Consider the following 14,287-nt stretch of genomic DNA (forward strand, 5'->3'; position numbering starts at 1 on the left):
TATCTTATGCTTTAGCAAAGGTAGACTCACGCATATCATGTTGGGCGTTAAACCAGACATCTGTCACGCAGTGGGAGTAGTGAGATAGTACCATTTTGAACCTAGAGGAATACTAGATTATTGTTAAGCATGTACTCAAGTATCTTTGGAGAACGAGAGATTATATGCTGATATATTCTAGTGGGAGTCTTGAAAAGCTGAGTTTTCAAATATTCAGTTATTTCAAGTCGATATTGACTCAAGAAAATCAACCTCGAGCTATGAGTTTTTCACTAAACTCAGATAGCATTAGAGGTGGATCTTGCAGACCCAGTTACTAAGAGTTTGCCTGAACTTGTGTTCGAGAGGCATGTTACTTCTTTGGGTCTTAAGAGGATCCCAGACTTGCATTAAGCAAGTGAGAGTTATTGGTTTCATTGTGCTCTTGGAGTAAGACCATGAAACAATAAAATAATTTTCTGAATTTCATAAATAAGGTTTTATTTATTTATTTTGCGCACTATTTACAAACATAAAGGTCCGGATCAAATTGTGGAGTATATGATCATATGGATACGTTCATGGAGGACATGATCATAGGTTCTCACAATTGATGAATGGATTCACAGCTGTTAAATAAAGTTGGGCACTTTATTTAGGCTGCAATATTTTATGAAATGGTTTTGTCTGAATCATTGTAAAATATTGGTGTGAATTAACATTCACATTGAAAGGATCAAGGAGAGATTTGATTAAGGTTGTTCTTTCTGTCATAAGGAATCAAATTTCCAGTTAACTATAGTTATGTGATTGCTCTTAATCCTGAGTTTATTATAAATAGGTAATCAAATAGTTTTCATTCTTTGATTTATCAACGGGTGAGGTTCGATCTATTGACGGCCAATAACTCGGTATTTTGGGAGTGAGATTATTTGATTATCGGTATTTATGAGATAAACAACATGGAATTTGTAGGATATGTCCCCTTGATATGTTTCGGTACTTGGATATTAAAGACACTGGCCAGTGCATGTAATCCATTAAAGAAACTATCATAGTCAAGGGAATAAATAATTGATTGAGTTACAGAGAACTTGTCAATCAATTATAGACATTCTACAAAGGGGCGATGCATATTCATGTTATAAGTGTTGTTAATCTTGGAGTTCAAGTTCGGGCTTTTAGTGGAGTAGCACCGAATTAGATAATCATTCGTTGATTATCAGGAGCCTTGATTAATAACAGATGGTAGATCCCCAAGCTAGCTTGAGACAAGGGATGGGGTATTTTTCGGATAGATGATGACTTATGGGTTACATGATCTTGGGTTTTACGACTCAAGTTTGTATCCAAAAGAGCAAGTGGGAGATTGTTGGGTTTGCTCTTTTACTAAAGCCCAAATGGGTTATTAGTATGAGAAGAGCCCAAGGAACCTAGAGCCCAATGAGCTAGGGTTTCTTGGAACCCATATAAATAGTACCTCTTAAGTCATCAGCCTCCAAGGTCTTTTTTGTGAGAAAGAGGCAAGCTCTGAATCTAATCAGTGCCCACACACTTCCCCTTCCTCCTCGAGAGATAGTTTGGAAGATCTGCCACAGTCCAGCTTCAAGGAGGTTGTTCGTGCTGCGGCGCTGAGGTGAGCTGTTCGTGAAGAGGAATCCTACAAGGGAAGATTCTACACGAGACCTGCGCACCGAGAGGTAATTGTGAAACAATGATGATTCGGTAAGCATACCAATGTACTAGGTCCTAAACCGCTTCCGCATAAATCTAAGATTTCCTTCAGTAATATGATATGTACATAAAACAGTAATTTGACAACTAAAAACTAAGATGACCAACAAAATGTCAACTAACAAGGATGGCCGAAAAGGACAAATCAACAAGATATTCCTAATCCAATAAACATCTCACAACCTAAGTAATCGACATTGTGCATTTTTAACAGTCAATTGATGCTAGAGCGTCGTTAATCTGCAAAAAGATACCCAAACCCCCTATAATTTTTACAGATCACGAACATCTGGTGATCTTTCCAATGACCTTACGAACTCTCAATGGAAAGTCAGAGTATCCTTTCATTTTGTGATCAATCTCATCTATCAGCTCGTGCAGTATCACCATCATGTTGAGGTGGGATATTCACAGATACAGTCTGAAGATCAGCAAGTTGTGCATGAAGACTCGCATTGTTCGCAGAAGAGGGTTCAGCACCATTACGAGATTCAGCCAACATCTGGAAATATGCATGAGGTCCCCAACCTGCAAATAAATCGAAGTAAAGATGTAAACACACAAGAAAGTTGTAAATTATTTCTTTTTTCTTTCAAAATCTGAAAAAGGAACAACAATAGACTGACTTTAATTTTAAAGCCCACAAGCAAGTTAACGTGGTCAGAAGAAAACAGTGAAGCATAGGAGTATTTTTTTTTGGTAAGGAATGCATAGGAGTAGTAAGTTACGTGTAGCTCTCACGTATACCAGCCCAGGTAAGTCGATAAAACATTGCAGTTGAGCTCATAGAATTGTTTAACCAACATGACAAGACATGAGCACTTATACCCATATATTTTTTGGGTTTTATTAATGTTATGTTACATAACTTGAGTTTTGTTTCCAACACACACCACAAAAGGGAGAGAGAAAGTGGAATGATGAAAGAGAAAGAAAAACATGCAGACTCGACCTCTTTAATGTGTGTGTGTAGGAAAGTGAAGTTTTGTTATGTTACATGATAAACATAAAACCTATATTTTTTATCCAAATTAACAACACATTTTGCAATATTATCAAGCAACATAAAAAGCCGCCAAGGCGACAAACAAAATTCTCCCATTACACATGATAGCCTTTGAAACAGACAAAATCCCTCATTTCTTGATCCTTCGTGAAATAAATGATTGATCCATAAACAGAGATACCGATCTATGACATAATCTAACTTAAAGAATATATACAGTGACCAATTTTCGCTGTTTTCCTATCCTTTATGGTTTCATCACTATAAGAAATTAAATAGATTGACTTTAATGAGCGAAAAATCTGTAAATGTAATTACAAGTTGAGAACCATGTTATAAAAGTCGAAAATCCTATAAAAAGCCCCATTAGACCTGATAGAGAGGCTATGCTGTAAGTTGAAAACCCTCGCCCAAAGTCTTTTTTTAATTATTATTATTACTAAAATTGATCCCAACCTAACTCAAATCACAATATCAAATTAAATTTTTATTTTTATTACAGAAAATAAACAATTAATCACTTTTTAAAACAAATTATGTTCAAAACAAACAATTTACGATACTAGACTAGGCTTGTTTAAGCTTGGCAGGTACCTAGCCTAATGATCAGGTCTTCTTGAGGCAATCTAATTACTAGGATGAATATAAAATTATCACAAGTGGGATTAGGAAGAAGGCTCTTTCAAGTCTTCAAAATCTTTTATGCATGTATCTCCCCCAGCTCCAACACCCTGCACTCGTCCCTGCTATTTTTCTCAACTACAAATTAAAGTATCAAACTCCAACATCTGCAACATAATGTTCTTCAAGAAACAAATGGAACAATTCCGCCTACAAGTCATATAGCCCGCAATTTCATATTTTCTCACAAAAAATCATAAAGTATTGGCATTATGTTACCCCAGACATCAGCACGACAGCACCAAGGTTAGTATTGAAAGTATGAGCAAAGAACTTGGCTGACTTGGGTTAAGGATACCAGAGTCATACTGGTCATCTAGCAGGTGCGTGCAGCGGGTGAATTAGTATTACATCAACAAAGATATAACCTCAATATACAAATTACAAAACTATATCAAACAAATTTTAAGGAACAAATGCAGATTGTCACAACAATATCAACAGATACCAAAAAAGATAAAAGTAACAATTCATGGGCATACCATCTACGTCATATGGGGGTGGAAAGAATTGTAAGTAACAAAAGGAAGCAACTGTCAGACCTGCATAAGAGCTCAGATAAAAAAGTCAGCAGAAAGGCATACTGAATCACTGATATATTGATAAATCAAACAAAGAATATTCCAGGCTTCGACAGACCTATAAGCCCTCCAGCAAAAACATCTTGCCAATGATGCCAATAATCATCAACACGAGAGACAGCAATCATAGCTGCCACGAGAAGTGGTAAGAAAATAATACAAAGCTTTGCAACATGGCCCCTACGGTCAAATGCCTTGAGTTTTCCAGATAGATACCACGCAAGAAAACCAAGCCCAGCAAAGGACCCTGCATATCAACAATTGAATCTTTCTGAGAATATATTGCAAAATGAGAACAAACAATATAAATAGGTCGTTCCCAACCCAAGTTAGACCAAATGCCCAGTGACAAAAAAATGCAAATGCTAGCCCCAATATATTTTTTGGCCATTCAGTGGACAAAGAAAATTCACAAGTTTGAGAGACTAAGTATTTACAAAAGCACCAACTATTTCAACATTCTAGAAGTAGTATGATTAAATAAGGAGGTATATAACCTTTTCTTTTTTTTTTAAAAAAAAAGAAAGAAAATTTCCTCTGAACCTGAACATCAATGACAATTTCTGGCCTTGTGATTATATTTATATTTATCCAGAAAAACTTCAGCCTTAATATAGGATTTGAAACATCACAATTTCAAAATTTGATGGGTTTCCCTCTTAATATATATCATTGTTGTCAGTATTGACATGTAGAATGGAACTCTCTTTATTCTTGTTTAATTAGTTACTTAGTTCATCAAAAGATCTATCAGATTATGATGGAGTGAACGATTTGACCAGTGAATATTCAATTCTTCCTTTAACTTGGAATACATGTTTCTTCTAGAACTTGAAACGTTTTCTGAATTTAAAGCATATCATTACCAATATATAGATATCAAGAAGCAATAAGACCATTATTCCAATGGAAATGTAGATCATGGAGGATGAAACAATACATCAAAATAAAAACTAAGCAATACATATATCCTGAGATTGTTCAGTGTACTTACAAGAGGTATGTCCACTTGGAAAACTTTTGTGCCCTTCCTTAATAACACTCTTATCTCCAGTACATCTAACATCACTTGTTACAGGATCAAATACCTGAACATGTCATGCATCAATGCCATGTTTATTGAGCAGATAACTAAGTAAAAGCAATATATATCACATGGTAATGGTATTAATTAGGCAATCTAGGTAATTGACAAAATTGAGAACCCACCCCTTTTCCATCAGGGAAACAACGCCAGAAGAAATCTGGGCGTGGCCGTCCAACACCATCTTTGATAGCATCCGTTATCACCGAAGTAATGAGTACAGAAAATAGAAGCCCTGAATATGCACTTAGCAATATATAGGTTTGTTTATAAAAAAGTGATGTGCAAATGAGGATAGGAAAAGCTTTCTAAAGGTCAGAAATGTACCCAAGATAGCATGGTGGAAGTCATAAACATCCTTTCGAATGAAATAGTAAATAAGAATGACAGCTATTGGCAACAATATTGCTACTATCTGTCAAAAAATTGAAATTCAAGAGCTCAATCAGCTCATATATTAGACGTCAATCAAGGGTCAACATTAAGTCATTAATATAATCTCAATAAGGATGCATAGTTCTTAGAAGCAAAACATACCGGAACAGCCCAAAAGGGTATAGTGTTATCTTTCAAAGGATAACTCAGATCGGTCATCATCCCCTCTCCAACAAAGCGGTGAAATGGCTCTATCACATTCAAGATGACATCAATGATCACAATAAGTAAAAGAATCAACCAGTCATGCATATGTATCCTTGCCACTTTAGCTCCATGTGATCTGATGGTGTGTGTGCCCAACTGAACTTCTGGCATCTTTTTGCTGTGAATGACAAAACAGGAAGGTTAACAAGAGCAAGGAAGCACGGACACTTGTAAAAACAGGAAGAGTCGGGTCCGACACGCTCCGACACGGTGTCGGACACGCGGTTGACTTTTTCCGACACGTTGACCATTCCGACACGTGAATTTGACCGTGTCCGACACGGTCAAATGGCATTTTCGTAAAAAAAAAAATTTAAAAAATTTAGTTTTTTTAAAAGTTAAAATATATTAATAAAGCTTCCACCTGATCATATCAATTTTATCTTTCTGTCTTTTTTCCCCTTAAGTAGATAATCACGCTCTTGTTGTATCTTCTTCTCTCTGATCTCTCTCTAATATGATTTGATCTCTCTATCTGATATTATATCTCTCTCTCATCCCAGTTCTTATTTTTTTTATTAAAGCTTCCATCTTTATAACGTGTTGATGGGTATTATTAATTTAGTTTCATTTTTTTGTTAAATTATTAAATATTAAATGAAATATACACTATATAAATTAAAAATATTATTTAATATTAAAACGTGTCCCAACGTGTCGAAATCCATAATTTTTTAGGATTGACGTGTCGGAGTGTCGTGTCGTGTCGCGTGTCGTATCGGTGCTACATAGAACAAGAGTAGGGGTAAGGGTAATACTTATACATAGCCTTACTCTTACATATTTGCAAAGAGGTTGTTTCCCGGATTCAAACCCGTAATCTTTCAGTCACAAAGACTAGCTTTACCACTAACTAAAGCAACAAAAATTTGGTACGTGGGTAAATTTTAGATTCCGGGGAAACTAACATTGGGAATCCTATTTAACCACATTTGGTATAAGGATTGTGAAAATTTTCCTGGAAAAATCAGATTCACAGGATTTATTTTTGTGAAGCAAAATCTCATTGAAGAATACCACCGGGTGGGTGGTATTCTTGGATTCCCACTCAGTGGAAAAATTTCCCAAATTTTTTCGGACAATAATACCCCTGCCTCTTCGTTCCAAATCCGTTGCTCTCTTTGTCTCTTCGTCCCTGCCTCACGCCGCCGAAAAGAATTCGAAGCAGAAACAAGAATCCAAAGCCCCAACTACAGATCCAAATTTAGAGGGAACCGTTAGTGATACCTGACATGGCGAAACGGAAAAAATTTGATGGGTTTCAACGGCTTTGTTGGCTTTCCTCTCACAAACACTATTGCTTGTGGGTTTTGTTTTTTTAAGATTGTGGAAGTGGGTTATGTCCTATGTCCCGAGCTAAGGGGTTGGGAAGGGAGAGAGAAAGGAAGACGATGAAGAGAGAGTTTCAACAAGGATCATAAAATTGGAAAGAGTAGTTTTGTAAAATCAACTCATATTCTCAGCAATAAGTGACAATCAACCAAATATAGAATCAAGAAACTTGAGCCAATATTCCTAGGAATATTTTGGCCTACCAAATAGCTTTTTGGTAACTTTTCTAGGAAATTCACTTTTCAAGCATATTCCTCGTAATCGTAATTCACAGGCACAAAAAATTTATCCTCTACCAAACGCCCCCCAAGTAACTATGCAATTTGGTGGCTGAAGAATATTGGTGCAATCTTTTCCACAGAGACCCCCATTTTTAGCCCTTTTCCTTGTCTGCTAAAGGGCGTAGCCTTGTAGGACAAGGAAACCACAATTTCACATGGTTTCAACTTACAAGTTCATTTTCGTGGTGTTATTGGACATAGTGAAGATGAAGGCTATCTGAATATATTGCCCCAGTTTCCATTATATTAGTTTTAAGTAATACTGTGCCTTGTACTCGTTCATGAAAAATATAAAATATGTAGTAATGTATAATTGGCATTGCTATTAACATTATACTCTAGGATCTCATTATGCATTCTATTTCTGTATATGTACATTCCGCAATCATTTGAAGACTATGCAGTTCACTTCAGCCACAAAATTCACAAAGGTCATTTAATAGAAAGCACAAAAACAGAAAATTCGAACTGAGTATTTCACGTATTGCGGCAAGAAGCACTGGTAAATGGTATTAAACTGAAAGTAACAAAGGATAACAGAGACCGGGAGAAACCCAAAAACTAAGCAGCTTGAACCCAGAAAACAAAAGGGTGAAATCACTTATTTGGTCCCTATAGTGTCACACTAAATACAATTTGGTTCCTACATTTCAAAATTCATAAAACATGTCCTTAGAGTAATATGACATGACAAACATGATATATACTGTGATGACGAATGTGACTGTTTGAAACGGCATTGATGGTAGGGATCCAGTGTTTGAAAGTTATAAAGAAAATTTTGAACATTTTGAAAACGAGGCTGGATCAACTTCCGAAGCAACAAGTCTTACACTCAATTTTTTTTTTTTTGGTATACCACCCTAGTTATCTCTTTTAGACAAGTAGGCTTCCGAATATCCCCACAAACTTCAATTTTTAGAGCCATTTACGGGACTAATTCTGAGTCGGGATTTAGTTACATTTAAAGATTTTCACCCCGAATGTATTTGGTGGCAATCGAGTCAGGTTCTCTCCCCACCTACTCAGTATGTATTGCCAACTGAACTACACCGGTTGAGTTCTTATACTCAATTTTAGCCCTAACAAAAACATGACTAATTCGAGCGTAATGAATGTAGGACTTACTCTCTCGTAAGATAATCCTTCCCAACTATTATAAGAACCAGTTCAATTAGTTTTGGACTACGAAGGCTAAATTGTATATTGCGTGAGCCCAAACCTATAAGAACCAAATAAGCAACTTAACCAAAAAAAAAAAAAAAAAATAGTGAGAATTGTCTCAAACAAAAGCAAACGGATTGTAATTAAACTCAGATAACCATAAAATAATTAATTGATCACAGTGTCAGCTCACAAATCTCCAACAATGATTGTTCTCTCTCAGAGATTTCAGAATAAACAAGTGGATATTAAAGGAAGGGACAAGATGCGAACGCTAGACACGGTTTAAACAAAAAAAAGAAAGAATGTAAGTTAAAGAAAAATGCATACTAAGCAAGAGAAAGAAGGAGGAACTCACCAGCACGAGGTTCGGTGTAACTGAGAATGCAAACGAAATGGAATTTAGAGAAAAGGTTTAACAGAGAAAATGCAACATTTTAAAAGAAGGAAGGTTTACACGGAAAATGACGAAATGGGAAAGACTCATCATAATAATGGAAAAGGACAAAAGGTCTTTTATTTAATTAAAAAAAAGTAATAATAATTTTCGTTTGTTCATTTATTAATTAATACTCAAAAGTAAAGAAGGATAAAGGATTTGTCAGCTAGCGTGGACTACCGAGAATAGGGGGAGAGATATCAGGGATTCAGGTACAGGATGGTAAGCGGAAAACAGATAGAACTAAATCACTAAATCACGCCAGACAGTTACAGTTGTTCTATTTATTATTTTATTTTATTTTTATTTTTATTTTTACTTTTATTAAAAAGGCTAACCAATATGGGTCGTTTACGCGTAAGTTCGAAAAAAAACAGATGATCTTAATACAAAGAGACAGAAGGGCAGAATTTTTAAATAAAAAATCATTTTAATCTAATATGTTATTTCTTATTATTATAATAATTTCTTCGATATATTTATTATAATAAATATCTCTTATATGAGGTAGGATATTGTAACAACCAATTAGTGTGACTGTTACTACCAATCAATTTTTGGACTATGATTGGAAAAAGACCCAAGTAAGTAAATGATAAGATTAGGGAATAATTGGATCGGTTTGGATTGGATCAGTTTTCACCAACCCATCCAAAAACCGATCCAATCCAATTAAATTTTTCGATTTTTTTGATTTTTTATTTTTCAGTTAATTCAGTTTTCGGTTAGCCACCGCGGTTTGAATCAGTTTGGATCGGTTGATGAACATCCCTAACAGTGGTGGAGCCACTTAGGGGCAAGTGAGGCCTTTCACCTCGGTTAAAATCTAAAAATTAATCACGTTTTTAAAATAATTAAGTAATTGTGGCTAAATTTTTGGATAAAATTAAGTATTATGTCTCATCTAAATTTTTATTGACCATAACTCAATGAATGGGATGGCTCCGTCACCGCTTATGTGAGTGTGATTAAAAAAAAAAAACTTGTATTAAAAAAAAAAAAAAATTTGCAACAAAAACAGAAATATTATAAGCATTGCATATGTAAAATTTGAGTAACACATACACTCCTGCAAAAAAATGCTAAACATTAATAAAAAGTAAATTTAATATTGTAAAATAATTAGATATAGGACACTTGCGCATTTAATATTATAAAAATTTGTCGTCTTTAATAAATCAACTTCTGATGAGAAATTTCTAGAGCTACTACGCAGAAATGTTGTATTCTCTTTGGAAAGTAGTCTAATAATTTTTCTAATTACGTAGAAATTAAGAAAAGGCCTGGCGTTTCAATATTAAATGCACTGATCTTTGTAATATTTTCATTCTTCGTTGAATAATGAAGACTTGGATTTCAAAAAATAATAATGAAGACTTCATGCCTAAGTTTTGGGGCTCGTATCATATAGGAGACTGAATTGAAGCCCAAGACCACTACTTCTATTGGGTAGCTTGCTCCACGTGGACTTGATACATGTGATCATTCCATGAATAATAATAATAATAATAAGTTTTCTTATGCAATAAATGAACATTTCACTTCATTATCCCTGTTCATGCAAAGATTTTTCTTGATGCTGTTACTCTTATGCATTGCTTCATTTGCTTGTTTGGTTGTATCTACCAACCATCGTTGGAAAAAAAGAGGTGGTGGTATAGAAAAGTATGTGGATTAAAAGAGAATGGGAAGGAAAAATTGGTTTGTTCAGTGGCATATTATTGGGAGATAAAAAAAGTATGAGAGTTAATATATAAGAGATATAACAAAAAAAAATTGTGTGTTTTATTCAACGGCTTAAGTTTTTTTTTTTTTTTGGAGAGTTATATGATTATGTGTTGTAGAGTTCATTCTTTGTTGCCCTTATTTTTTAAATAAAAAAATAAGTTGAATTTAAGGTTATTAAAAAAATAAAACGCCTATGTATTATCCACATCTCAAAATCCAAAGGATTTCTGCATAAGGAAATATGTCAAGAGATATAATAAAATTATTCATGTACATTCAACTAGCAGTTTAAGCTTTTGTGAAAATTAATTACATGATAATTAGAGCCTTATTGACCCTATAATATTATATTTCGAATAAAAGATTAAATAACAAATATTTGTTAATTTTAAAATTATTTGTTTGATAATAAATATAGACATCATTTATGTATCATTATCTCAGATTTTATGATAGTTTAGAGTTGATATTTACCGGCCTCGTTCTTCTTATTGTGATATTTTAGTGTATTTTTATATGAGGGGATATAATAAAAAATACGTATAAAAATCATGTGTATAATCTGTTAGGTATCAATCTATCAGAGAGAGGAAATGATAGAGAACAAAGAACAATCAACAAGTTTATTATTTAGATATCTTTTTCTGAATACATCAATCTCTTTTATACCATTGTTTACAATCAAAGATTATGTAACAAACTAGCTAGCCAACTAAGTAACTGTGACTCTAACTACATTCCATGTCACACCTCTAGCTACAACTCATATAACACGTGATATAACAAGTGGCCTTAAGCTACATAGTTCCTTAGCCTACTTGAATGTTGTCTTTCCTTAGACACCCTTCTCCTAATATATTCACTAATGAACTAAGCTTTTGAGAGAATTGATTATGAAAAAACAAGTTATCAACTCGGTAAAACTGGCGAGACGGCATTGGTAAAGGTGATTGCAATACAGATTTTTTAAGTGTTCCTTGATATCATACTATTGCTATCTCCTTCGAAAACGAATGGTTTGGATTGTCTTAGTACTGGTTTTGCTAGTGTTTCACTAAAGGTGTGGTTATGTGGTATGTTCAATGTTGGTTCTCATGAGTGTGAGTTGAATGAACCAAAGACTCGTCACTACTTCTTCCAGGTCCTCCACTCCCAGCTCTATCATTTTCACCTCTTTCGGCATCGTTTTGGTTAGAGGTTTACATATTTATTCTTGTATGCCCCTAATCACAAAGTGAGGCATTAGCTTGAGAGTGATGTGCATGCTTGACAAATTAGCTCGTGCAGCGGCGGAGCCAGCAAGATTAATGAACCAAGAGCAAAAAAAAAATTTAGTTAGTGTCAACTATTAAATTTTATCCGTTCAACTTAATCACGATTATTTATCCAAATCTAAAGCATGGCTAATTTTTAAAAATTAAACATGGCTCCACCACTGCTCATACGAAATCTCGAGTATACTTACTTGAAAGGAAAAGATAGTTGGGGTGGTGATTTTTAGAAGTAATATTAGAACGGTAAAATTTATTCCATCACCAAGTATAAATTAATTTTTGTTTCAAATTCTTAAATTTTTCACTCAAGTCATGAAAGTATTTGCGCCAATTGTGTGCATTATCTTAGTAGGCATTAAATCAACGTGGAGTGCCCCCATTGTCACTAGGGGTGTGAAAAAAACTGGTTCACTTGCCCTGCCCTTGATCCGACCTTGACCCGACCCATAAATACCCATATTTTTAGAACTGGTTTACATACTGACCCACTTTTATTTGGGTCAGTTTTAGACCTGACTCGTTTTAATATTGACCCACTAACCCAAAACTTGACCCATACCCATTATGTGAATTTTTTTTTTTCACAATTACATTAAAAAAAAAGTTTTAACGTAAAAAAATTATGTCAAAATTTCAAATGAAACATTTTCCTCAAAACAATTTCCATTGAAAATTTCGACGAAACATATTTTCATCAAAAAATTTCGACGGCAAAAAATTCCATTAAAATTCTTTACAGATTTCAAATTTCGGAGAAAGTTTTCGACGGAAATATTTTCGTCATCAAAAAATTTTGATGGCAAAAAATTTTGACGGCAAAAAATTTAATCAAAATTCTTTATAGATTTCAAATTTTGGCGAAAGTTTTCGACGGAAACATTTTCGTCATCAAAAAATTTTGACGGCCAAAAATATCGACGGCAAAAAATTTCATCAAAATTCTTTACATATTTCAAATTTCGGCAAAAGTTTTCGACGGAAATATTTTTGTCATCAAAAAATTTTGACGGCAAAAAATTTCGACTGCAAAAAAATTCATCAAAATTCTTTACACATTTCAAATTTCGGCGAAAGTTTTCGACGAACATATTTTCGTTAAATTTTTGGACAAAAAAGAATTTTCGTCGAAATTTTTAGCGAAATACATTTCCATCGAAAATTTTCAACTAAATATTTTCGTCAAGTTTTTTGATAAAAAATTTCCATCAAAATTTTCAACGAAACACATTTATATAAAAAATTCCGTAAATTTTTTTGACAAAAAAAACCATTTGACGAAAAAAATATTCTGTCAAAATTCTTTAGAGAATCTAAATTTCGTCGAAAGTTTCAAATGAAACATTTCCCTCGAAATAATTTCCGTCAAAATTTTCGTCAGAACACATTCCCATCGAAATTTTGAACAAAAAAATATTCCGTCAAATTTTTTGACAAAATTCTTTTTTCGTTTAAAACATTTGATGGAAGAAATCATTTTCGTCAAAACTGTTGACGGAAACAAAATTTCAATAGAAAATTTTTTTTTTTGTACAAATTTCGACGAAAAAATAATTTTGTGACGAAATTTTCGTCTTTTGCAACGTAAAAATTTCGACAAAATTTTGTGAGAAAACCAAGTCAAAAACGGGTCAGGTCAGATTTGACCCAGTTCAGAAACCAAGTCAGACCCACTTCAGAAACCAAGTCAGGTCAGATCCAAACTGGTTCTGAACTAGTTCAACAAAATCCAATCCAAGTCAGACCTGACTTGGATCAAATTAAAGCGAGTCGGGTCAAAATACCTGACCTATAAAAACCAAATTGGGTCGAGTCGGACAAAAACCTGACCCTACCTGACCCATGCACAGCCCTAATTGTCACATAGGCGCATTGGGTCCCTCAAACGCTCAAGGAAGATTAAATATAACAGAGAAATCAACTTCCAAGATAATAGAAACTCCGAGATCCATTGACAATTTCTAACTCAATCATTTTGGTAGATGATATTGTTAATAATTAATGTATGATATTGTTAATAATTAATGTTCACCTTGACTCAGGGGGATGCATCTTCAAACGGTGTAAGCATCAACAATCTGTCCCAAATTTAAGTCAAAGATGACAACATTTGAGTGTAGGCAGCGACTTTAGCGTGTAGATGCGTTGCTGAATAATTTTGGAATAATTTTGTCCATGTTAGAAGCTTTTATTATTTAATGAATATCAATGTAATATCCTTGTTTTTTACAGTACCCATGAAATAAAGTTATGAATATCAGTGTAAATATACTTGTTATTGAGAAAACATAATTGAATGTTAATTAATTTATAACTACAATAAATTAAAATTTAAGATTGAGTGCAATTTTCTTCAACCAAACAT

General features: G+C 33.9%; 1 protein-coding gene across 1 annotated transcript; it reads right to left on the reverse strand.

The window, feature by feature from the left end:
- Window positions 1–1,745: 1,745 nt before the first annotated feature.
- LOC133311195 (lipid phosphate phosphatase 2-like) lies at window positions 1,746–8,932 on the reverse strand. The gene is made up of 8 exons (XM_061512203.1): window positions 8,843–8,932; window positions 5,603–5,825; window positions 5,393–5,480; window positions 5,191–5,300; window positions 4,976–5,069; window positions 4,040–4,228; window positions 3,883–3,942; window positions 1,746–2,241 (listed from the first exon to the last, which is right to left on the reverse strand). Exons 2-8 carry the CDS (start codon window positions 5,816–5,818, stop codon window positions 2,075–2,077), a joined length of 924 nt encoding a protein of 307 aa, XP_061368187.1. The 5' UTR covers window positions 5,819–5,825; window positions 8,843–8,932; the 3' UTR covers window positions 1,746–2,074.
- Window positions 8,933–14,287: the final 5,355 nt, after the last annotated feature.

Source organism: Gastrolobium bilobum, unplaced genomic scaffold (genome assembly GCF_033153095.1).
Source record: "Gastrolobium bilobum isolate Gb01-03AN ecotype WA unplaced genomic scaffold, APGP_CSIRO_Gbil_v1 utg8591, whole genome shotgun sequence".
NCBI classification, from domain to species: Eukaryota; Viridiplantae; Streptophyta; class Magnoliopsida; order Fabales; family Fabaceae; genus Gastrolobium; species Gastrolobium bilobum.